The sequence below is a fragment of the Callospermophilus lateralis genome, chromosome 3 (assembly GCF_048772815.1).
Source record: "Callospermophilus lateralis isolate mCalLat2 chromosome 3, mCalLat2.hap1, whole genome shotgun sequence".
In the NCBI taxonomy this organism is placed as follows: Eukaryota; Metazoa; Chordata; class Mammalia; order Rodentia; family Sciuridae; genus Callospermophilus; species Callospermophilus lateralis.
Genome location: NC_135307.1, coordinates 44,419,194 through 44,444,100, shown reverse-complemented (window position 1 = coordinate 44,444,100; position 24,907 = coordinate 44,419,194). Strand labels below are relative to the sequence as shown.

At 39.7% G+C, this 24,907-nt stretch overlaps 1 protein-coding gene across 6 annotated transcripts in view; it reads right to left on the bottom strand.

Annotated features, from left to right (window-relative positions):
* Nucleotides 1-23,331, bottom strand: part of Npas3 (neuronal PAS domain protein 3) — an 834,969-nt gene extending 811,638 nt beyond the window's left edge. For all 6 annotated transcript variants that reach the window (XM_076848201.2, XM_076848200.2, XM_076848202.2 and 3 more), the window contains exon 1: nucleotides 23,174-23,331. In XM_076848201.2, coding sequence (XP_076704316.1) covers nucleotides 23,174-23,331 — 158 coding nt within the window. The remainder of the gene's footprint in view (nucleotides 1-23,173) is intronic.
* Between the last annotated feature and the right edge of the window lie 1,576 nt (nucleotides 23,332-24,907).

Below are 24,907 nucleotides of genomic sequence, written 5' to 3'. Positions count from 1 at the left end.
CTTAGCAAAAGTCAGAGCTGGTCTAGGATTAAAGGTTTGTGGTTTCTGGAACATAAAAAGAAAGCAAAAGTTTAGGAATAAAATCTTGGAGCAAAAGTAAAAGAGTTCAAAGATCATTCAAAAATAAGTAAGTAGTGTGTCTAAAAACCAGGAAGTCAAAAGAGAAATTAGAAAGATGGGACAGATTTCAGGGTTAGGGAAGACAAGAGTTATATGTGTCATAGTTTGGCAGAGCAAGATAACATACCACCATCAATACTTTGGCATAAGCCTATTCAGAGGCTAGTTTATTTTCTAGATTATGTATTTTCTTTCTCCTGTACTCATTTATTTGTATCCACTTATTCATTTGACACGTAATATGCTGAGCACATACCATGTGCCAAGTAGTGTGCTGTTCAGTGGGGCCTCTGTAAATAGCTGTGGAAGATACACAGCTGTACATATGGATTTAGAAACCAGGGGAGAGAGATGCTGGTTGAAAATGAGCAGTTACAGTGTTGTCAGCTCTCAGGAAGCCCAGAGTCCTGGAGGGAGTACAGAATGGCATGAGAAGAAAACCAAGACAGAACCATAGATATCAACAGAGAACCGAGGGGAACACCAGAAAAGCATAGTAGCAGCTCTGTGGAGGAAACAAAGTATCTCAAAAAGGACCAAGAGTGTCAAATGCTGCTAAGAGATCATGGAAGATAAAGACCAGAAGTGTCTTTTGGCAATGAGTATCCTCAGGTTTGGAAATACACAAGGAAGTGCATGCTCCTCACCAAGGAAAAGCTGAAGGCAGTGATGGGCTCATGGGCTTAGGGGAGAGTATTAAAATTTCTGGAAGCATTCAGTTTGGAGGGAAGGGGAAATTCACTGTAAAGAATTTATAAGATAAGAAAAAAAATCAAGGTAGAGAATAGGTTGTTACAGGCTTAAAACACACACAAACACACACACACACACACACAACAACAACAACAACAACAATAAACAAGACTTTAGGTGGTAATTTAAAATGAAAAGGCCCAATTTAAAAGGAAACGGATGAAGTATACTGAAGGAAGTGCAGAGTTGAGTACAGCAAAGAAAAGTGGTTAAAATCCAAGAGCTAAACTGAAATATTTCTGTACTGAGTTGGAGTGGGGGATAGTGAATGTAACTACAATGTTTCAAAGGCTAGAGTTCCTACATGAGTGCTACAGAATGTCTTTACCTATGAAACTGAGAAAATGGGAACTTCCATAAACCTATGATGCCCACAGGGATTTTACCACCAAATTCAGGATTAAGAGGTGCATGATCCCAAACTGAGAGACAAAATCAGTCTAAAGAATAAGAGAGTAACTCAGTTAAATAAAACTGAAAAGAACAAAAAAAGAAAAATCTCATCATTCAAAATTTCTAAGAGAATAGGCAAATGCAAAATAAAAATCTGGACTAGAAAATAAACGCTTATAATAAGAAATATTTAAAGATATCAAAGATGAATTACAAATTAACAATTCAAATGGTTAGAAAGTTTAAGATAATGTGGTAAAGTATTTGCCACTGTTTGACACATAAGAGTATGATAAACAGTGATTATTCAAATATTATTACTAAAACAGGAAAACATGCATCTGCACAAATTTTCCAGGAAGAAGGGCACAGTATAGATATGGCAAATGTTTTTTTTTAGGAAGAAAACAATCTTCCCACATATATACTGGGAATAAAAGAACAGTTTCATCTGAAGTTGGGAAGTCAGAGCAGATCTGCACAAATTAACTGAAAACACTGTCATGCTAAGGCTTAGATAATAGCCATTCACAGATATATTTGTTTCTGGAACTTGGTGGTCTCTTTGGGAAAACAAAGGTTTTGTCCAATAAAATAGATAAAATGTTTTAATATCAACACCAAATATAATTTCTAACTGTGTTATTGGGTAGAGATCTGTTTGCCCAGCATGTATGTTGGGGGACAGGCATGTTTGGGGTATGCATCGAACAGATTTAGGTACATATGTCAGTATTTTGGTTGTAGTTTTGGTTTCACAAAATTGTGTTTCCTTGTCTGTATCTACCAATAAATTGTCAGTTAAAGTTTATTCCAAAAATTATTCAAGACACGTTAATGCCTGAATAAAGCTAATATGCATTGAAGACGAAATTTAGTGTCTACAGATTATAAACTTTGGAGAAAGTAAGCAATGTCCAGAGTAAAGAGAGAAAGGAATAAGTATATTTGAACTACTGATCCACTCTTTCCCTGGAGTTATTAATTATTTCATTTCTTTTTACATATTAAGTTCAGACAAGTTTATCAAGTTTTAGCCCTCTACTAATTTATATGATGAAAGTAACCATATTCACCACCATTAATCAATCAGGGTGAAGAGCTAAATTAATCACAGCTATTCAGCTCACCCTTACAAGAGATTTTATGTGCAAAGATTTTTCTTCTAGGTACTATGTACACAAGAACATGTGATAGCTGAACTGCATCACCAGAGGAGAAAGACCTGGAAAAATGTCAGCTCTCTTTGCAACCTGTTCTATTTTATGACTGAATTTCTCAATTTTGGTCTAATCAACTTAAATTATTATAGGTACAATTTTGTGAAATATAAAATTAATGGAATTCAAATTTTATGGAATTATAATTGACTATAAAACGGGTTTAATATGATCCTAATTGGAAATATAGTAGTTCATTGTTCCAGAATTCATCTATTTGGTGGTATCATTTAGAGGGTTTTTTTAAAAAAAACTATCAAAGATATATTTGATTCTAATTAATTTTCTTGATTTCTTGCTTAATAGAGAGATGCATCTTGAACTTAAAACTATTCTCTGCACAGTTACAAAGTATAATCTTCAGGGAATCTACGACGATGGACAATGTAAATAATTCAGCCTTGAAACCTAGGAGACCCTAGGAACTACTCAGCATTAGTAAAAGATATATAATTACAAACTCCCCACCCCCCTGTCTTTCTCTCTCTAGATTTGAGATCATGGGTTATGCTGAGGATGGTTGGAGATCTGACTAGTGGGAATTTCTGGGATGAAACATAAATAGGAAATAGGCAAAATTAAATCTGGAATTCATTCGTCCTTTTATTAATTATGTCCTCAGAATGTATTTCAGCATTCAGCATGCAAAAGGGACACCAAAGTGTTCCCTTTCAAAGAGGTAATGATTTATATAGAAAGACAAGTATAGAAGAAAACTATAATTTCTTGCTGTGAACTTGCGATCCTCCTGCCTCGACCTCCCAAGCCACTGAGATTACAGGTTGCGCCACGGTACCCAGTTATAATTTATTCCTTCACTATCCATCATTTTGGTTAATGGTCCTTTCTGCTGGTATGAATACTTATAACAATAGATTTCAGTGGTAAACTATGATCTGCTTCTCAGCACATTCCCCTGAGTATCTCTTCATGAGTATCTTACAGTTTGATATCTTGGCATGGTCTCCACACATTTGACTGGCTTTTATGCAAGTAGTTCCATTCAGAGAAAAATTGTGTTGTGTATCCTAGAAAGAACATTTGGGGTCCAACCCATTAATAAATAATGAGTTTCATTACTTATTATATTATGCTTTGATAATTAATTTGCATTAAATTATATTGATATACATATATTATTGTATTAGATCGAGATAAAAATTGGGCCACAAGACTTGAAAAGGGAAAAACAGAATGCCAAATCATTGGCCATTAAGTGACTACCTAATTTTATAATTGGATCTGAGTAGACCAAAAATCACCAGTTATATTAACCAAGAGTTTCAAGTGAGCTACATCAACAAATTATTATTTATAACAAGTGCAATGCTATGCAAAAAGTAGGAATACATTATGACAAAAAGAGTGATCATGCCACCAAAACTCATGAAAAATATGTCTCTTCTCCGGTGAGTAGTCTATAAAAACTATGCAGGAAATAAACTGGGCACGGTGGCAAACGGTGGCGAATGCCTGTAATCCCAGCAGCTCAGGAGGCTGAGACAAGAGGATCTCAAGTTCAAAGCCAGCCTCAGCAATGGTGAGGCACTCAGCAACTCAGTGAGACCCTGTTTCTAAAAAAATACAAAAATAGGACTGTGGATTTGGCTCAGTGGTTAAGTACCCCTGAGTTCAATCCCCAGTATCAAAAAAAAAAAAAATTTTTTTTAAACTATGCAGGAAATAGAAATCACAGACTGTAACTTGCTAACAAACACATCATAACTTCCTAGTAACAATCATTTAATGTTGTACCTTAGCATTATGCTAGGTGTGATCTCCAAACATTTGCTTGATCTATTTATGTTATAATTAAAATTGTTAGCTTGAGAGTTAGTTATTATAAACTCAGAAGATAAGGAAGGTGATGATTTAGTATAATTTCAGGTTGCAAAAAGACTATCCTACAAGTTCATGAGTAGTATTGAAAAGCAACATATAAAAGCAGAGTCAGAGAATCAGCTGGCCCCATATTGGCATGAAGAGGTACAAGGAAGAGAAAAACAGTATGATGCAGAAAAGTAATGTGGGAAAGTAGAGAATTCCCTGAAGAAGCAATGAAGAGAAAAAGAACTCTAAGAGTCAGAAGGAAGCCAGTATGATAAAATCATTTCATCATCATTATCATGCGGACACAGGCTAGTTTCAAATCTTTACCAGATATCATCTCATCATAAAATGGCAATATTAACAGAGCCTGCTCTTTTGAGTTATGGAGAAATTTAAATGATGTGATACAAACACATAAAGTGAACTTTCAACAAGTTAAAGTTTATGGATAAATACACCAAACCAGGAAAAGCAGGTTTACAAAACAGAACAAACATCTACTATGATAAAATATGCCATGAAAATATGAATATATTAACAGTGAACCCATCTCCCATTGAATCAGTGAAACCCATATAAGCTTGATGTTTTGTATAATTTGATTCATGCTTAAGCAATTTGGGCACCATTACATGTTTGGAACTTCAGTCATTTTCTGACTTAATAGTTTACTTCACTTTTTTTTTTTTCTTTTCTTTCTTTTTTTTTTTTTTTTTTTTTTTAGGTTCAAAGAAGCTCTAAACTATAGGACTACTAGATCCTCTCATCCCTCTATAATAATGTTGACATGTAGTGGCTTGGAGTGTCAAGAAACAAGAATCGATTGGTTTCCCAAATTTCTGCATATTGTGCAGGCAAAATACTAACCATCTTTGTTATAGACTCTCTATGTAAGAGTCTGTATATAGAGAAGAGCCTTGGATAACAGAGATACTATTTCCCTCCAAAGCAAAAGGAAGACATGTTTACTGCCCATCCTGAAAGATTCAGGTTCTCTGAGCTCAGAGTTCCTCCTGTAACCAACTATTGTAAATGTGAATGTCATTTGGCCTTCTTCACGTCATCCTGTGGAAACTGGGGCTCAGAGAATTGACTTAAATGCTGATAATCTGGCTACTACTAATGCTATAATGAATTGCCCTTTATCTCTGACCTGGCATCCTTTAAAATTATAGCAAACTAACCTGTTAACTTGCAAGTAGGATAAAAATCTCAGAGATTTCTACAATTCTTCACACAGAATGTAAGGGAAAATATAATCATTCAAATAAATAACAGGTAAAATAGTATCAACCTGCCACTTCAGGAGACTTTTGGATCCCCTGAAGTCTATTCACTGACCACTGTAACACAAATGAACTGTAAGACAGGAGAAACCACACTCAATCAGAGCCTACTGAAAGTTTTTGTGACCATGCATGAACCTAATACTGCTGACAAATGGATAATGGGTATAAAATATAACTAGATGTCTGTCCTTGGAATAAGACTTGGGAAATGAAAACAACTGCAGAAGGTAGAGAGGGACTGAAATCTAATTTTGTTTGGCTCAACTCAACTCTAAAAACTTATTTTTTACAAAGAACACTATAACCATCTATATATGCCAAATATAAACTGTTTCGGAGTGAGCAGATATTTCCAACTTTGGGATCAATACATATTAGTCAATTCTAAATTTCTTGACTTGGTGGTAGATTATTGCCATGTTGAGAAACCTTTAATTTAGTTACCAATGAAAATATATACAACACATTTATTTAACCCAACTCATGTTATTTACCCACTTTTCTCCTGAATAATATTATAAAACTAATTTAAAAAAAAACAACACAATGTCACTCTGAGACACCGGTTCCAGAAAAGGTGTGTCCAGGTACTAACGCATCTATAGATGTGTGCAGCATAGTAAGAAAAGTGCACATGACAGGTTCTCCATGTTCTTTCTATTCATTTTAAAATGTGCTAGTATAGCTTCTTTAGAAATTGAAGGTAAGAGGGGCTGGGGGTACAGCTCAGTTGGTAGAGTGCTTGCCTTCTTTCTATGCACAAAGCCCCAAGTTCAACTGCCAGCACCACAAAAAAAAAAAAAAAAAAAAAAAAAATTGAAGGTAAGGGTAACTTCTAAGCAGGAATTTTTCTAATCAGTTAATCCCCTAACACATAGCCAAAATTAGCTTTGAAAAACAGGATTTTGATAAATGAAGAAGATGAATGATTTTGATGAGTGAAAGCATTTATGGAAGTATAGTCCACATTAAAACATTTAAAATATTTTCCTAAGTACTCATAATTGAAAAACAGATAATCACTTTTTGAGGAATTGAATATTTCTTCAGGGAAAAATATTTTATCAGTAGTATTCAATTATCATTGACAAGGGCATAATATAGGTACAGGGGAAAATATTCTTAATTTACATATAATACACAGAATATATGTATAGATAATCTACATTTAGAGAGAAATTAGGCAAACAAGTTAATTATCTCATAGGAATATACTTGCATTTCCCATTAAGTATCATTAATTGGAAATTTCCAAGAAAAGAACAAACAAGTGATTAAATGATACATCTATTTAAAAAGTCATTAATCCACTCTAAGTAAAAAATCTTATCTAATCACAAATCTTTAGATCTGTCTACACTACAAACATTAAATCAATTCACCTTTACAAGTGAAAGAGTAGAATTAGAAGAAGGGTCTTTTGAAAAACAAGGTTAAAAAGAAATAAAAAAAACTGTTGTAATGCAGAAATGTATTTTTCTATAAATGTTTTAGAATACACAAAATTTTCAGAGATTAGTTACCACTAAGCACTTGCCTGTCTATCAAATACTCTTCTTCTGAGTATATCATCTAATCTTCAACTATTTCCAGAGATCTTCTATCTCAACTGAATTCAACCAACAAATGTATTTATCTCTAAAAACTTTAAGCATTTTTCTTCAGTACTACATTGAGTCATATGCATAACATGTCACTTTAAAATATAACTTAATGTCTTCTAGTCTCCCATTGCTTCCACACATTCCTCTGGACATTTTCCATCAAAGTTCCTTTCAAAGATGCTCTCAGAAAAGAAAAAAAATTTAAACATACATATTTTATTGACTGTAATCGATATGGCAAACATCATAGTTGATCTGAAACTATGTGTTTCATAAATAAGAACTATTTGTAAATGTTAATGACATTAGAAAAACACTGTATACTTCAACTCATTATTTTATGTTATATATTCAGGTAATCGTGTAATCATAGATTTCTATAGTTGGAAGTATTAGAAGCTCAATATACAAATGAAGAAACTGAGGCTCTGAAAGGTTAAAGGACCTGTGTAGAGTACGGTTTCCTATAAAGATAACGGAAGACTGACACTGCTGCCCAGGACTGATGTCATTCCATGCTTCTGTATCAGTTCCCAAGGACCAATAGCCAATGGAAATTCATAACTTATTTACCCTGACAACCTCAATATCCCTGGGCTTTGTCACTCATATACAGTTATCATTGAGTAACAAAACCCTTCTTGCTTTTTGCCTGTCCATTGTTGAAAAAAAAGATTGACACACTTTGGCACATCTTGATTTGGGGGGCTTTCTACTGACTTCTGCCCTGATGTATTTTATTGGTAGTTTAAATATCCTGATTCAGCAGTGATATTTAGCATCGCTGTTATGGCTATCTTTTAAAAAATACAAAGCCACATTAGTTAGAGCATGGTGCCCTAAACATGATATGCCAATCATGTTTCAGCTGTTGTGCAGCCACATCAACACAGCACAGAGTCGGGCCTCAGGAACTTCTTAACATTCTGAAGAGAAATACAAAGATGTGTAAATATTTTTTCTATTTGCTTAGAGTGTTCTACCTTGCTAGTAGTTGTATCAATTCTGAAATTGATTCTAAAACAGATATACTTAACTTTGCAGTTAAAAGTTTCTCTATACTAATGGAAAGTGATTTGTTTTATTTTTTAAATGATACTGATTTTCCTGCTCTAAAAACTAAAACAACAAAAAAGTACTACATGAGACTAAACCATATGGATGAAACCACATGCTGGAGCAGTACAGGTTGTGGGAAAATATGCCTTCATGATGTCTTCTGCTATCTGTGCTGCTAACTATAACTCTTGCATATATAATTCTATTATACTTTTATAATTCAGGGTTTTGAAAATGCTTTTGAGCCATTAATATATTTTCCTGGTTAAAATTCTTTGAGATGTTCTTAACAAGAGTCTTAGATAATGAATTTGGGCAAACTCTGGAACAGTCTTTACAGTATTATCATTCTCATTAATTTTCAGAACTACCCACTGTGTTGAGATGATTGTCATGGGCCTAAGACTTCAATTTGGCTAAATATTTTTGCATATATTTCAACATATAAGTAACTAACAGATGTTTAAATGTTAAGTTCATATGGAAGATATGGTTAAATGTGTTTAATCTTTTGATTTCTTTGCCACACTAATTCTTATTATACTATTTCTTTATGTTTTACACAATTTTCTCTATAATTTGTTCTACAATGGACCAATAATTACAAAATCCCTTCAAAGAAAACAACCCTTTAAAACACTTTGGAATTTAAGCCATTTGTGCATAGATAGCATTTAACATTTCTAGCATCACTACTTTTTAAAGAATACCATAAATAGGAACTCTGACATTTTATTTTATATATTATATGATATACAGAATAAGACTATGCTTTTCCTTTTCTCCTTTCCTTCCTTTCTTTTTTTTAATAGAAAGAGTAGTTTCCATTTATACTCTTATTTGTCTTTAACAACCTGATATATGATACTGCCCCGACCTGCCAGGGGGGGAAAAATAGATAGGAAACGAAAGCCAATTTTACTTTAAGAGAGTTAATGCAGTACACAGTTCCATACTTTTATCCAGTGTATTCTTTTTTTTCTTTGCCTTTTTTGGTTATCTCTGAAGACTCCTTCTGTTTCTATTGTTTCATCCTTTAGCATTCACATATCAGAGCAATAAGTATTTCATTACTGGTTTATCTGTCCAGAGGCTTGAGAAGCGGTAACAATTAACCCTCCCTTCACAGTGATTGATACAGGCTTTGCTTTCAATTTGTTCCACTACACAGATCATGAAATTCTGAATGCAATCATCCTCATTGACCTACACTTTCAAACACACAGCTACAATGAGACGAAAGTAATTATTAAAAGGAACACAGGACCACTGAGATCTGAAACAAAGTCTTTTAAAAATCTGTTAGATGACCTTCTGGTAAAATTGGCAAATTTTGATGCTCAAGAAAATGATAGCTCTGTGTCCCTGTCTGGAAATATTCGATGCAAATTGATCAATGTATATTATGGTGATTGCACTGGGTACAATATGTACTTAGAAAATGTATCAAACCATTCTAGAACTGCTACAAATAAACTGTTCACGTTGTAGCTTAAATCGCATATTTTTTTCCCCCAAGAATATTAAACTTCCTGATTTGTGTAAAAAAGTGAAAAGCTTGACCATAGCAGAGAATCCAGACTGGAAAAGCAACAGTCACTCTCAAGGAAGAACTGCATACCTGAGCTCCATATTTTCTCTCTCCCCTCCCTTTAGATGAAGATTCATGGTAAGAAATGAATACATTTTTCACAAAGTCTGAAAAATAGCTTCAAATAAATATTAATCTACTGCAATCGATATATATGAGGAATGGAGAGGAGCTGGTAGAAGAGTGGTGACTACAGAACTATATTAAAACAAGGGTTGCAGTTAAAGAAAATCAGGGCGGAAAGCAAGACAGCAGGCCTGAGGCTCTAATCACAGAACAGAGTGATGGAGATGAACCAATACTGCATGGATTAGCAATGAATTATTTTGAACTGTAATCATATGCCTGCATAGAAGAGAGGCAAAAACTAACCATTACTCATAAACTGATCTGCTGATTGAGAGACAGAGAAAGAGAGAAATTCATATGCTATACTAATTCAGAATAATGAAAACCTGAAGATGTGGTTACACTTCAAGTAACATTTTATTTTTAATGTCTGCTACTTACTACATAATATGGAGTATTTAGAGTATAAACTGTGAAGTGTTTTGATTCAAACAGTATTAAGCCAATCATTTTTGAAAGATCCAGGATGTGATATAACTAGTCCTCTCACACCATTCTTTTTTTGCCCACTAAAACCATTTTTGGATAACTTTGACACCCCCCCCCCATATAAAAAAATCTTTAAAGTATTTAGTTATAAAGGAGAAATAGCACTCAGAGAATTAACTCCTTTTGGAGAATCTGAAAAATTCATATCAAATGAAGATCCAATTGTTAGAACTAATTTTGTTAGGGGAAAAAAAATCAAAACTGCTGGTAGCAAGAGATTCCTGAGATTCTTATGAACAGACTGTTTAAATGAAGAGCACTTTAATCAGTAGAGGAATCCTCACGTTTCTAATGTCTTGCTGTGCATTCTGCAGGTTATAGTAGCAGCTGGTAGAGGTCATATATCTTTTGTGAGCATCCCAAAAAGGCTCACTGCCAGACTGTTAAATTATGAATAAGCAATGAACAAAAGAATGCAGATACGGTGGTGACAAGATAATCCAAGCAAATTTATCTATGACAAATTTCACAGGATTAACAAATTACATTTACACAGAACAATAAAAATGTGCAAAAAAATGATGAGCCTACTTTTCCTTACAGCATTAGGAAAACAAAAAAAGTCACCAACCCACTGCATATATTTAAATTTAACTCTATCTAAAGTAAGACATTTATAATACATTCAAGATATCTTTGTAACATTTTCACACCTTAGGTAGACACAGACAAACACGGTATATCTGGTATACACTTTATATGTAATTTGTGTGGTATGGAATGCATATATGTGTGTATAAGGCTTATACATAAACCATATATATCATGTATGAAAACCTTATACAAAACAATCCCACTCATATATATGAATAAAATGCATGTGTTCAGAGTAGATTCTGAGGAATAAATATTTTTATAGGGAAAATGCACCCTCAATCAGTGTAATACATACTATCTACTAAAATATCCTTATGCATTAATGTCTCCATTTTCCTGGACCAGAGAGAAAGAAAGGTTCTGCAACCAATCACTCCATTTAGCCCCACCAAAATATTTCAATCTCTCAGAGTAGTGTGCTTCTGAATGAAGTTTAACACTAGCACCCTTTCCTATAGTGTTACAGCAGAAAGGAAATTTCAGAGATTTGAGGAAGAGGATGTTAATTGCAGCTATATTCACATACAAATGACCCTTCATTCAATATTAAATTTTTCTTTATAATAAAATTTTTATGAATCTTTTTACAAATCTCACAAATGAAAAACCTGTAGTCTATCACATGTAATGAGATATTACTGAAATGACCTATGATTCTTTAAAGTAGCCTTAAAGTGCTATATGGCACTACATTTCAAAATATGCAAAATAAAGATTTGGTAAGTTTTAATGTTTTATACTAGCTACCCAAGTCAGAGCTCCTTAATTCTGCCATTAGTGTGTTGATGATAATAAAATACTGTAATCAGATGTAATTTCAAGATGATCTGAATGCTGTTTTAAATTTTGTAGCCTTTTTAGTTATACTTTCTATTGGCTTTTGTGGGGTTTTTTAGTAAAACATCTCTTTAAATGAATTATTACCAATTCATTTTATCGATTTTTATCAAGTTTTTATGTAAAAAAAATTGCTGAATGTGGAAGTGAATATCTAATTAAGATACACAAACAAAATATTCAGCCTTTTCAATCACAAATACCCAAATACTGCTTATCTAGTCCTTTCAAGTCCTGAAATTTCTACTAAACTTTTTTTAAAGAAGCTATTTGGTTAACTTTACAACCAAAAATGTAAAGATAAACAGGGCATGCTTATCTAGTACTGCAAATATAGCATACAGTCTGCAATAAGCAGTCATGGGGTCAGATGCTACAAAGTTTCCTAAAGAATAATTTTTATCAAAGAACTGTTACATACCTAATCAAGCCCTTTGGATCTTGGCATGGAGAAATAAAAATGTTACCAAAGACATTCTCTTCTTGAAGATGCCTGATATGTGTATGTATGTGTGTGTATAGACAAAATAATGACCTACTATTGTGTATTTATGGTGACCCATTATTAACATGTTATATTTTTAACTAAAGGAGTTAGCATGTATAAACACCTTAAACTATGCAAAACCCTTAGAAGAATACTTGTGTATTAGCATATAGTGGTATATAAATCCTTGCTGTGTTATTAAAATGCTTGATAATTTGGCCAGAGGCCAACTTGTACAATACATTTCAAAAGAATACCTAGAAACACAGCGAGGCACTAAAGTGTGTTATTCAGAAAGTTCTGTGGGACTGTGTCTACCCACTCAGTGACAAAACCACTACAAAATAAAAATCCTCAACTGTAGTTTCCAGCAGCATGCTGTGAGGATATGCTATGTGTGCAAGAGGGCCTTGAGTACTCTGTGTGCTATGACCAAAGGTATGTATCTACAGCAAACTGATTCTTCTAAACCATTCAGCTAAAAACCTGCCCTAAAATACATATCACTGCAGAGCTTGCCCACATAACTATTGGAATGTTACAGGGAGAAGAAAGCATACTTTAAATAATTGATTCCTCCTATAGCTTTATAAACTATGCTTCTGAAGTTCTCCAAACATCCAATGAGGGACCAAAATAGAGGAAAGATATAGTTCATTATCTACAACTTAACCATTCTTGCCACCATTGGAATTGTCTGTGATTAGCTCAGAAATTTCTGACTCTGGAAAGTCCAAAACTCCAAGTCCCTCCACACTGCTGTCAAGATGCATTTCTACAAAGATGACAGTGCCCAATTCCACATCAGCCATAAATCTGAACTCAATCCCCAACTCTACCACTGTCCTTGGGAATACTAAGCCTCTTATTTCCTTATCCATATGAGGAAACCAATGAGAAAACTGCTGGGAAGTACAAATACAGGGTGAAACACAGTGTCCAATGAATGATTTTTATTATCCTACACAACCTCTTTTTAAATCCCATCAAAACATCTTTTCTAACATTTGCTATAATTCTACTTATATTTAAATAGCATCTTTTCACTGTCTTTCCTCCAAGAACTTCTAATCACTCTATTGTTATTAATTGCCATATTTTACAAATGGGACACCTGTCCTCCCAGAACACTAAATTTTCAGAAGTAAATAAAGATAAAGAACCTTATAGTTTTATGAATCTGTGCTACTCACTCTTAGAAAAAGGTATTTTATGACAGTATCATGTTTGGCATGTCCAATGTAAGAGCCATTCAATAATCAGAACAACTGCTCTTACAGGGTATATTATTCAGCACTACCCCAAGCACAAGTCACTATGGTCCATGGTAAAGGTCCAATAAATAAAGCTGAATGGAAGAAACAATCAATAATTGCAGTCTAGAGCCAGAAGCACTGTGGGCCATAGTAACATGGGATTTTCATCATGCTTCTCATGATTTTGTATACAAGACCACAAGTATTCCAACTAATTCACCAACATGTTTTACAAGTGTACACTGAGGACAACTTCACATGTCTCTTCAATCTTGCCACTGCCCTAGTCATTTCAGATACAGTAGCAGTCACTTCATTCCGACTAAGCCACATCCTATTTATTCACTGTAGTATTACTAATATTACTACAAATTATTCTAACTATGTAAGGTTCTATCAAACTTAATAGTGCAAACATCCTATTCACACTAATGAGGCCCAGCGCAGTAAAAATACCATTCAGTTACAGTTGGTTTATTACATTGCCCAGTGAGGGGAGGGGGAAAAAAAAGCCACTATTTACTATGAAAATACTAACATCATTAAATGGAGATAACTGAACTTTCCTGTAGATTCTAGAAGTTTTAACCTAATCATAAGTTTAAATAATCATAAGTCTAAACCAATTATATGAATTCCCTTATATGCAACGTGGAAAAAGCAGCCATATAACCATAGCATGGAGAGGGTGGCTAGTCCTGCTGCTCTCATGTGTTTTGGTTTTCTTTAAATTTAGTAGCATTATGCATAAGAAATGATTACAAGAATTATAAAAAATAAAAATACACTAAGGTTTACACTGGGGTCATTATTAATTACATTGGGGTCATTTGAAGAAGTTTTTAAGGGAAAACATTACAGGAATTATATAGAAGCTTTTGTAATATATTCCCATAAACAAATATGAAGATCTACACCTTAAACAAGATTGAAGCTATTCTTCTAATTCTTGCAAGGGTTGCTTCACAGAAGCCTGTGTGTATGTATGTATGTGTGTGTGTGCATGTGTGTGCGTACGTACATGCATGCACACACATGCACACACACAGTCTTTTGTCATAGAGAACCTCACTACAAAACAGGACATCCTGGACAGCAGATCTTGCTTCAAACAGATGTGATTTTAACATGCCAGTGGGCCTCAGACTAAAATCTGGGGCAGGGAAAAAGAGTCGAAGGCATCATAGAAATTCTGGCATGCCTACAAAATAACTTTGTTATAGGGGTAACCATTGTAGAAAACTGCAGGGGAAGATCAAAATTCATATTACTACAACTATCAAATTGTTCTCATTTGTGGATTGTATTTAAAGGGCAATGTAATTCTCTGAATTCATTATTGAGAAAGATGTTAATTATATATAACTTTTAATCAAAGTTCTATTTTTAAGATCACATATAGACACAAGGACCAAAACTTCACTCATAATAATACTAAGTGCTATAAAGACCTTTTATAACTTTTTCTTCAATCAAACTATCAAATAATGTTGAAATCCAGTTTGCTCATTATATCAAATCCAATCTAGTGACTGGCATATTGTACACTTGGAGTAAACATTTCTCAATTCATAAATCAGACAGTGGAAATCTGAAAGGATGCTGTGATGTGGGAGGGTCCTACGTAATAAAGGTCATTATAAGTTCTGACTCTGGAGCTATACTATCTAATATCCTCTCTGTTGGAATCTATGATATGCCCATGCATTACAGTTCTTGTTGACAGTCTGTTGCCTTGGAAATATTTCATTATTTCAGTTTTTCCATTTGTAGACCCTTGGCCTTGTGATATGAAGGCCATCCTATTTCATATTTTTGATTATCATTTAAGCAATCTTGTGGAGCTATTTATATATATAAGCAAGTGTTAGACAACACATATCATCATTTATCAATGTTTAAGCTTATACTGTAGAAAGAAATACCTCCAAAAAAGTCTCCACCACCACCTTTCACTTTCAGTCAAAACCATGCACTAGTGAAATATGCTTTGCAAACCAGCATGGGCACATCACATGCTTGACACTTCTCTCTAATTTTCTTGGTTATATATCCACACAGTGGAACAACTCTGTGGCAGTGCTATATAATTTGCAGCCCACTGGAGTTTAAAGAAAATAAAACAAGTTTACACAAACAAGGTTTTTAACTTGTTCTTTCAGGTTCTAAAGAAGCATTTGGTGTGTGTATAATTCAGAGAAATTTAAGGAATACTAAATAGTATCCAAAGACATTATCAAGAATGAGCTTCTTTGTAAGCATTATAAGGAAATGATTTTTTGGACTGTAATATTATATGCAGGCCATGCACTTCATAAATAAACAAGACAATTCAACAGTTACATTTTTTCTCTATAAGTTTTGAATATGGGTATATTTGAAAAGTAGTAAATAATCAAGTGCCCATAAACACCTTTGCGAAATCAAAGGTTTGGAAACCACTTTTTAAATAAATGGGAAGATACAATTTAAAATACATCCACAGAAAGTCATCTTTTATAAATATATCTGTGGTTCCACTGTGGTTGCAAAGAATATTAACTTAGCAAGTTCTAGGCACAAAGTGCAAACAAAGGTGGAATGACTCTACTTAGTTGAAGAAAGTACTATGAAAAACAACCCCCTCCTGAACAAACCATCTGACTTCCCATTTCTCATTACAAAGCCAAATCAACTTACATGTGTAATGTTTACACTTAAAGGCTAAGAGCATTTAAAATCCTGATAACAAAGTAAACCCTTGGGACATAAAATAACTGTTGGGATAAAGGACCAAGTTTGTGGTTATTACTGTTTGTAACAGTTTAGAACCCTTTCTTCCTCTCCTCTATAATGTTCCTTCTATACTCTACCCCCTTATTACTCCTCCCTCTCCCCATAGGTTAAACTTTTTCAGATCCAACCTTTAAAATGACAGCATCCAAGCTGAACAAGAAGATGCTATTAAAGGGCATTAAATTAAATACAGTATATCCTCCTACAACTTCAATCAGAATTTCAGACCAAGTGTTATTTAGTTCAGCTCTCAAGTGGAGCAGAATAACAAATCGCACACTTTGATTTACCTTCTTCGAATGCCAAATGGAGACAGGTGATAAAGAACGCACTCATGCACAGGCTATGAAGTTTCCCCTAGAAATTAATTCTATCTTCAAGATTCCTATCTCAGAGAAATTCCCAAAATGGCACACAAATAGGCCTCTGCTAGAGAGATTACTGGGGCCATCCCAGTAAATACATTTACTACCAACACAACTGGGAAAGGAGGAAAGAGGAAAAGAAGGAAGAGATGGTGGGAGGAAGAAAGAGGGAAAGGGGAAAGGAAATCAATTTTAACCTTCTGATTTCAAAAAGTATTCACTATCATGTTAATGTAATTATCAAAAGCCTTGCAGGATGCCTTTAGAAATAATTTTTCTACCTATAAGAATAAAGTATTTAGTATGTGAATTCTTCCTGAAACACTAATACTTAAGGATGAAATGTTCGTTATTAGCTATCATAAGATGTCAGATCTGGGGAGTAATCGTTAATGTGTATAGCATTTAACATCTTTAATTATCTAGAGTTTAGAATTAGTCAATTATGTATCTTCTTAAAAATAGTTCCTTAATCCTGATAATTTTGCTGTCCCTATTATATGAAGAAAACAAGCAATAATACAATAGAAGCTTTTTACAGCCTGAGTGTCTCCCTATTTTTTCTCGATGTATGTTGTATCAAAACCTATGTTGCATCAAAAATAAAACTGCCTGTTATAGTTAAATTCTTCAATTAAACACTTCCCTCAGCCTCTTTTCAAGTTTTCCTGAGCCTGTGAGGAAAGTAAATGTCCATGCTTGGGGGCTCCGGGTGCATTTCCCTGACTGTATTTGTTTTCCTTATGAATCAGTGGGTAACATTTCATTGAGCCTTTTCTCTTCGGAAACAGAGATATTCACTTTGCTCAAGCCGATATGCTATATGCAATTAATGTCATTAACGCTGTCAATTAATAGCAAATAGGATTCCAAACAAAGTAGGCTAGGTGGACAGCAGGAGGGGAAACTACGTTGGGGGTGGGGGGGCGGGGTGCTTAGTTACTCTAACAATGCTGTTCACGTAGGACGATTAGAGAGATTTTGAACACAAACTCCTTTTCCCTTTGGCTCTACTAGTTTAAGTAACTTCAAACAGACATGCTCGACTGAGCCCCTTGCCTCGATATGCAATTCTCACCAGGAACTTTTTAAAACACAGATCCCCAAACAGTAACTAACGGGGCATAGATGCTCCAACTGCTGGCACATTTTGGATCTCGCTGTTTGTTTGCTTATTTGGATTTAAGGGGTTTCTTCTTATTTACTTTTTCTGGGAGGGGACGGAGACGAGGGAAGGATGAGAGCAGAGGGCAGAGCGAGAGACCCACAAGTTGCCAGGGCTGAGGGCGCAGCCCGGGCGGCGGGGAGGCGGCGGCGCGCCTCGCTCCGCCCGGCCCGGCCTAGCTGCTCCGAGCGGAGACGGCCCCTCCGCGACACATTCCGGGCCTGGCGCGAGCTCAGCGCTCCCCGCCCCCGGCCTCCTCCTCCTTCTCTTCTCCTCCTCCTCCCCCTTCTTGCCTGCCTTCCCTCCCCCTCCCCAGCCTCATTCCCTTCCTAGAGAGCAGCTGCCAAGGGACCTGCGGCGGCCCCGGGGATCCCCCGGCCCCCCACCCTCACCGCTGCTTCCCGTCACACAGCAGCGCCTTCTCTTTTTTGTTTCTCTTTTTCTTTTGCCCATTTTCTTTTTCTTTCTTTTCTTTTTTTTTTTTTTCATTTTCTTTATTCTTTCTTTTTTTTTTTTTTTTTCAGCGAGTCACTCTATTCGCCGAGCCGAGGAGGTGCGACTGCTCCGAGAGCCTGGCGCCGCTGCCGCCACCGCCAGAGCCCGCTCGCTGCCGCAGCCGCCGCCGGGCGGACAATGCGCGCGGGGACCGCGGGCGAGCGCTTAGCCGCAAGCCCCCAGACGAGGTCCCCGCGGGCTCGCGGCCCAGGAGGCGGGCTGCGGAGCGGGCCCCGCCACCTCGGCGGCGGCGGAGGCGGCGGCGGCGGCGGCGGCGGGAGCAGCAGCCCCGGCGGCAGGTTCAATAAACAGAAAAGTGTTACCGTTCTCGCCTGGAAGGATCCTGCTGAAAGCTGGGCTTGGTGGGCGCCATCTTCCTGCTATTTTTTTTCCTCTCTTACTTTTTGCCTCTCTCCCCCCTCCCGGGGTGGGGGGCGTGGGGAGGGCGGGGGGTGTGCGTGTGCGTGGGGTGGCGGGAGTGAGTGCGGGCGTGCGCGGCGCTCAGCTGCTGCCCGGCGGGCGGCGGCCGTGGCCGTGGCCGTGGCGGCGGCGGCGGCGGCGGCGGCGGCGGCCGTGCTGCTGAGGCAGGGCAGCTACGGAAAAGTAGTGGGGCCGGAGCCTCGCCGGCGGCCGGCCGTCCCCTCGCGCCACCGGTGCTCCCAGCCGCAGGTCGCCGCCTCCTCCGCCGCCTGCGCCTTCTCCTCCCCCTGCTCGCCCGGCGCCGCCGTCCATGCGCCGCAGAGCGCCCGCGGCCCGGGCCGCTCCGGCTCCCGAGACATGCCCAGCTCGGAGACAGGCGACCGGTGGAGGCGGCGGAGGAGGAGGGGGAGGTGGCGGCGGGGGGAGGCGGCCGCGCGGCCCTGCGGGCTGCCCGGCCCAGGGCCCCGCCGCCTCCGGGTTCTCACCCTAGTGCGCCGCCACACACACACACACACACACACGCACACACGCACACACACACACACACACCCACAGTCACCCCACCACCACCACCACCCAGAGCTGGCCGGGTGACAGGTGGGGCACACACTCTCCCGGCGGGGGGCGGCCGGGGCCTAGGCTGGGAGGGACAGGGAGGGGGAGGACACGCAGGGGGTTCCCAGCTTGACCGCTGTGAAAGTATTTCTGGGCATTTTCCAGCTGCTTTGCTCCAGAGCGCTCTCTCGCACGCAGACACACACACCCCTTCTCTCTCTCTCTCTCTCTCTCTCTCTCTCTCTCTCTCTCTCTCTCTCTCTCTCTCTCTCTTAGGGGGACTGGAAAGCTCGGCTGCTGGCGCAACAACGCCACTCAGTTGCAGTTTCAAACACTTCCCTTCTCTGGAGTATCGCAGCCAGGAGGAAGGAAAGAAAGACGAGAACTGGGAGGCCACGGGAGTGAGCTGGGGCAGGACAGGGTCCCGGGCGCACCTTTGGAAGCAGCGGGAATAAACGTGGGGCAGGGATTTGGGCTTGGGCTGGCCCGGGCTAGCGGCCGGGATAGTCCTGTGGGCCCGCGCAGCTGCAACACAGGCACCTAGTGGCTCTGGCGTTTCCAACAGAGTCCCCAAAGCCAGAGTATCTGCATTATTCAAGCATGTACAAATATGCAGACCCCAGGGTTTACAGGTGAATCCCCGGTGGTTAAAACGCAATTACATAAAACGCTTTTCCCGACTCAGGTCCGGGTCCCTGAGACCAGACTGCTTGCCTCTGGGGATCTAACCGGGCCGCCTCCCCATTTTACAGCTCTGCAAGGCCTAGAGAAAGAGAGACTCAGTGAAGGTCCAGCGCTGGAATCCTGTTACCTGGGTAGACCCTAGTCAGTGCGTTTTCTTCGCTAAGCCACTCTGCAGCAGGAGAGCAGTTTTCTATGCAGAGACTTGGGTCAGTCATATGTCAAAGAGGCATAAAGAAAGGACTCCCAAAGCTTTTCCACTTTTAATGAATGAAAGAGCCTGATAGAAAACACCAGTCCTATGCGAGGTTTTGCATTTTGCTTTTTAAACTTTAGGAAAAATAAATGAAAGACCTGAAGAGGAGGCCCCTGTGATCCTACCATTCAGTGAAGTAGGGCTGGAACTTGGAAACTTCCATCTAAAGCATAAGTGTTTTTCGGGGGGCAGAGGTGTTTAATTTGCATGATGATGTTTGAGTTCTCTTTGGAGTACACTCTACAGGTAGGAGAAAATGAGAATGATTGAGAAATGAACTGGAATAGAGACTGTTGTCTACAAGATACAAAGTGACTGGTAGAGAAGGGGGGAAAGTTGCCAGTTGGAAGCTCTGGCTGCAGGACAGCCCTCTAGGGCATTTCTGCCCCAGATGACAAATGAGAGAAGCTTGTGTTCTCCCAACCAGCAGGCTCTTTTGCATGAAAACGCCCCACTCCTGTCACTCTCTTATAGACTCCCCAAAAGTACTTAAAATATTTTTGGGGTGTGTGAAGTGATGTGTCACCATTCACTTTAGCATACACATCCAAGTCTGGAGGTAGTAACTAAGTCTGACCCTCAGAGTTCCTGAAGCCTGACAGATACTTGGTGGCCCACAATGCTGGCTCAGACCTTACCTCAAATACTTGCCAATAATCTTCTTGCCCCACATGACTCACTCGTCTGCCCCAAATTTAACTAAAATTAAAGACAGTAACAGGTGTCATCATATCTGAGTAACACCACCAAAGAAAGCTACATTTTTTTACATCATCTTCCCTTCTGTCAATATAAGAAAACATAAAAAGGGAGGGAGGGAATAATACATCTCAAAAGCTAGAGTTTAGTGGTGATTATTTTTTATCTTTAGAACTATAGGGGGACTCAAATGTTTGACAAGAAGCCCAAATTCAAAGACAAAAAGGTGGAGGGCTCCTGAGCAGTATGGAGATGGCAGGGACCATGGGGAACTGCCACTGGATGCTTCTAACTTGAAGAAGAAAAAAAAATGCCCCAAGATCATCTTTTTTAAGGACAACACCAACACTCAGAGCAAACCTAAAGGCTAAAAATTCATAACTGCCGCCTATGCCCAATTTTATATCTTTTAGTTTAGCTCAAGTTTCCCAGAGGTCCCTGAAATCTTCTAAAGGCCATCTGACATTTCTGACCCTTGACTCCCTACTTCACAAACCACACTATTGTGACTATTGCCTGCACTTCCTAGTTAAAGTGATCACCCAAATTCTATTGCCATTTAAATGTTTTATAAATGACAAAAAATACCTGACCATGAAAAGGAAAAATCTAATTCTTTTCCAGTCCTTCATGTTTGAAAGACTCCCACATCTTTTGTATTAAAGGTTCTTGTCATCACTGAAGTAAAACAGGGCTAAAATAATTTAAGTCAAAAATCACCTTAGCCCCTTTTTGAAATATTTTTAAGATTCCTTTTAAAACTTCTGACAATAAGCAGAGCCTATAATGAAGTCTTCTTTAGAATATTTGCATTACTGGGCATGAACTTGGATAACACTCAGTGTGTTATGCAAAATCTGCTCTGGTCACTGGGCCCTTGGTTAGAAGGCACAAAATATGGCAATGATAGATTATCTTAACCTTTTCAGTTTAAATACTGTTGGTTCAAATCAAAGGTTCTCAAATCAATGAAGTTTCAAATACAAGGTAAAAATAGGAACTGTTATTTGAATTATGCATTGTGTATATTTTAAGTTAAATGCCATTGGCAAATCTCTCAGATGTTTAATCGTGTGCAATCTGGGAAACACAAATATTTAATTTCACACTTTCATGTGCTCTTTTTTCTTCCATCTTCAGTAAAATTGAACCCCACAAATGGAGAGCTTACTTTTCTTATTACATTGTTAGTTTTTCTCAGCGCATTTTTATGGATTACATTTTCAATAAAATCTTGGACCATCGAAAGTTGTCCTTATGGAAAAACTTTAGAGTTCTAGGGCTGGTGGTGGAGGTCATTTCTCTCTCTCTCTCTCTCTCTCTCTCTCTCTCTCTCTCTCTCTCTCTCCCCCTAATTGAATTAGAGATTGTTTACTATCTCAATGTCACATCCATATTTTTTAAAAATCTACCAGTATGTGTAACAGAAATGCAGACAAGTATTACTTTAAAACTTCCATCCAACCACCTATCCTAACATTGTAAAATTGGTTTCCTAAATTGTATCTCGGAATTTTATCCATTTGCATTATAATGCATTTAAGATGAATACTTGCAGCGCCGAAAAGACTCGGATTTCATGCTGTATTTCCCTGTAGTAACAGGTGACATGATAACACTATTATGTAGAAATGCAAGTCTACCGCTACACGTGAAAATCGGTCCTATTCTGTTTGGAAACAAATGATCAATCAGCCTCCGGTGATCAATTGCCTCCTGGTTGTTGGTCAGCGCCGATCCGCACCCGGCAAAGGCGTTGAGAAAATTCTGCTGGAAGGGGAACAAGGATCCCAAACTTTGCAAAAGCACCTTGTGCGGCGTCTCAGACTTCGCTGCAACTCCTTCGCTACTCGGGACTGAGGTTCTAGGTTTGGGGCTAGACGGAGGGCAAAGGATGATTTCACTTCGCCAGTGCACTGGAGTGCTTTTCAATTCGGACTGTGATTTTTTTTTTTTTTTTTTTCTTCCTTCTCTATAGAACGAGAAGAAGGCAAAGTGAGCCCTGGTGGTGTGCATGTGTGTTGTAAGGCACAAAACAGGAGCAAAGTGAGTCCCACCCCAGCACCCCGGGGCGGGGGCACTATCCCAGCTCAGGCGGGACTACTCACCGCTGCTGGTAGGATGTGATGCCCTGGACGTTCTGCGGGGTACCGTTGGCGGCGGCGCCGGCCCTCCCCATGCCCGCGCCGGTCGGCACCCCTGCGGCCGCCCCGCCGGCCGCCGCGGCCGTCACCTGCACGCTGAAATCCGGAAAAATTCGGATCATCGCCGCGACTTCGGACCCCGGGTGCTACGACTCTGGGCTGGGGCTGGCGGGGGTTCGGGCTCGGGCTCGGGCGGCGGCGGCAGCAGCAGCGCGAGCAGCGGCGGCGGCAGCAGCGGAGGCAGGCACCAGCCTGCAATCCCATTAGTGAGCCGCGGCCACTGTGCGCGGCGGAGAGGCGCTTTGATGTGCGCGCAGCGGACTGGGGGGGCCGCGAGCGCGAGGAGGAGGTGCGGGGGGCGTGCGAGGGACTTGCAAACAGCAAAACGTGTCAGGGTGGGGCCTTTTTCCCTTTTGGGGGGCAGTGGTGCTCCCCCCTCTTTCCAGGATGTTGCTCTCACTGGCTGCTCAGGCTGCGCCGCGCGAGCCCAGCTGAGGGAAGAAGGGGAGGGGGTAGCGGAGGAAGGATGCACCGGGAGGCTTGGCTAGGACTTGGCCGGTGCAAGGGAATGACGGGCAGTGGAGAGTGCATTTCTTTCCCGCCCCTCTACACACACACACACACACACACACACACACACTCGCCTGCGCACTTCCGACCCAAAGTGCTAGACTGAGGCGCGCTCTCTCCCTCCTTTCTCTAGAGAAATAGCCACCATCCAGGCAGGCTCGCGCCTCCGGTGGCTTCCAGCAACCTGGACTCCAGCCTGCATGTGTAGGAATGGGGGCGCGGAGCCTCCCCTCCTAGCCCGGGCCGCTCTTTGCCAGTCTTCCGCACACTATGCAGCGCAAGCGTTGCCAAGCGCAAGTTGGGCTCCTGGAGAACTTGATACTTATCTGGGAGAGATGGTGTGCGAAGGTGGAGGGAAAATAAGTCGCTTTTGTGCAATGAAGAGTTTGTTCCCTTTATAAGAAAGGACTCTTCCCGCTCCTAGTGGGCGGGCGGGTTGATTCTGGGCAAACTCGTGAGGTGGGTACTGTAGGACCTGCTAGCGGGATCCGAGAGTGCACTGATGACCCACCTCCACAGGCCCCCTTTCCACCGATGAAACGAATAAATTAGCAGCCACAATTGAGAAGAACTCTGAAAATTCCAACCACCAGGGAAACAAAAAGAGAAAGCACGTGCATTTATTTCCTCGCGTCTCACAGTTACTTCTCCACATTGTTGCAGCAATCCTTAGGGGATGAGGAGGGATTCTTTATGGTTTGGGTACTCCTTCTTAAGTGATAACTTGCACTCCTTTCACTCGGCTAAGGGATGTGACGGTGGGAGTTTATCATTTCTTCCACCACCACCACCCCCCACCCCCCACCCCGGCCCTGGACCCCCGTTGCCCCACTTCCTCCTCTTTCTTCCGGCTAGAGAGCGGGAGCGAAGTTGCAAGCAGTGGTCGCAGCCCCTTAGGGATGCAAGGCTCAGGCGTCCTACCCCTTACGCTCCCACACTCCCTGCCTGGTTTTGCTATTGCTGCTGGTGGTTTCCCCTTCTCCTACTCTTCTCCTTTCCACTCCCCGCACGCCAAAGCCCCGGCACCACAGCCTGGGGAGGAGTGGTCGCCGCACCCTCAGCTCAAACCCAAGTTGGGCTCAACGAAGCGTGGTGACCGCTGCCGCGCCGCCCGGGCCCTCGGCCAAT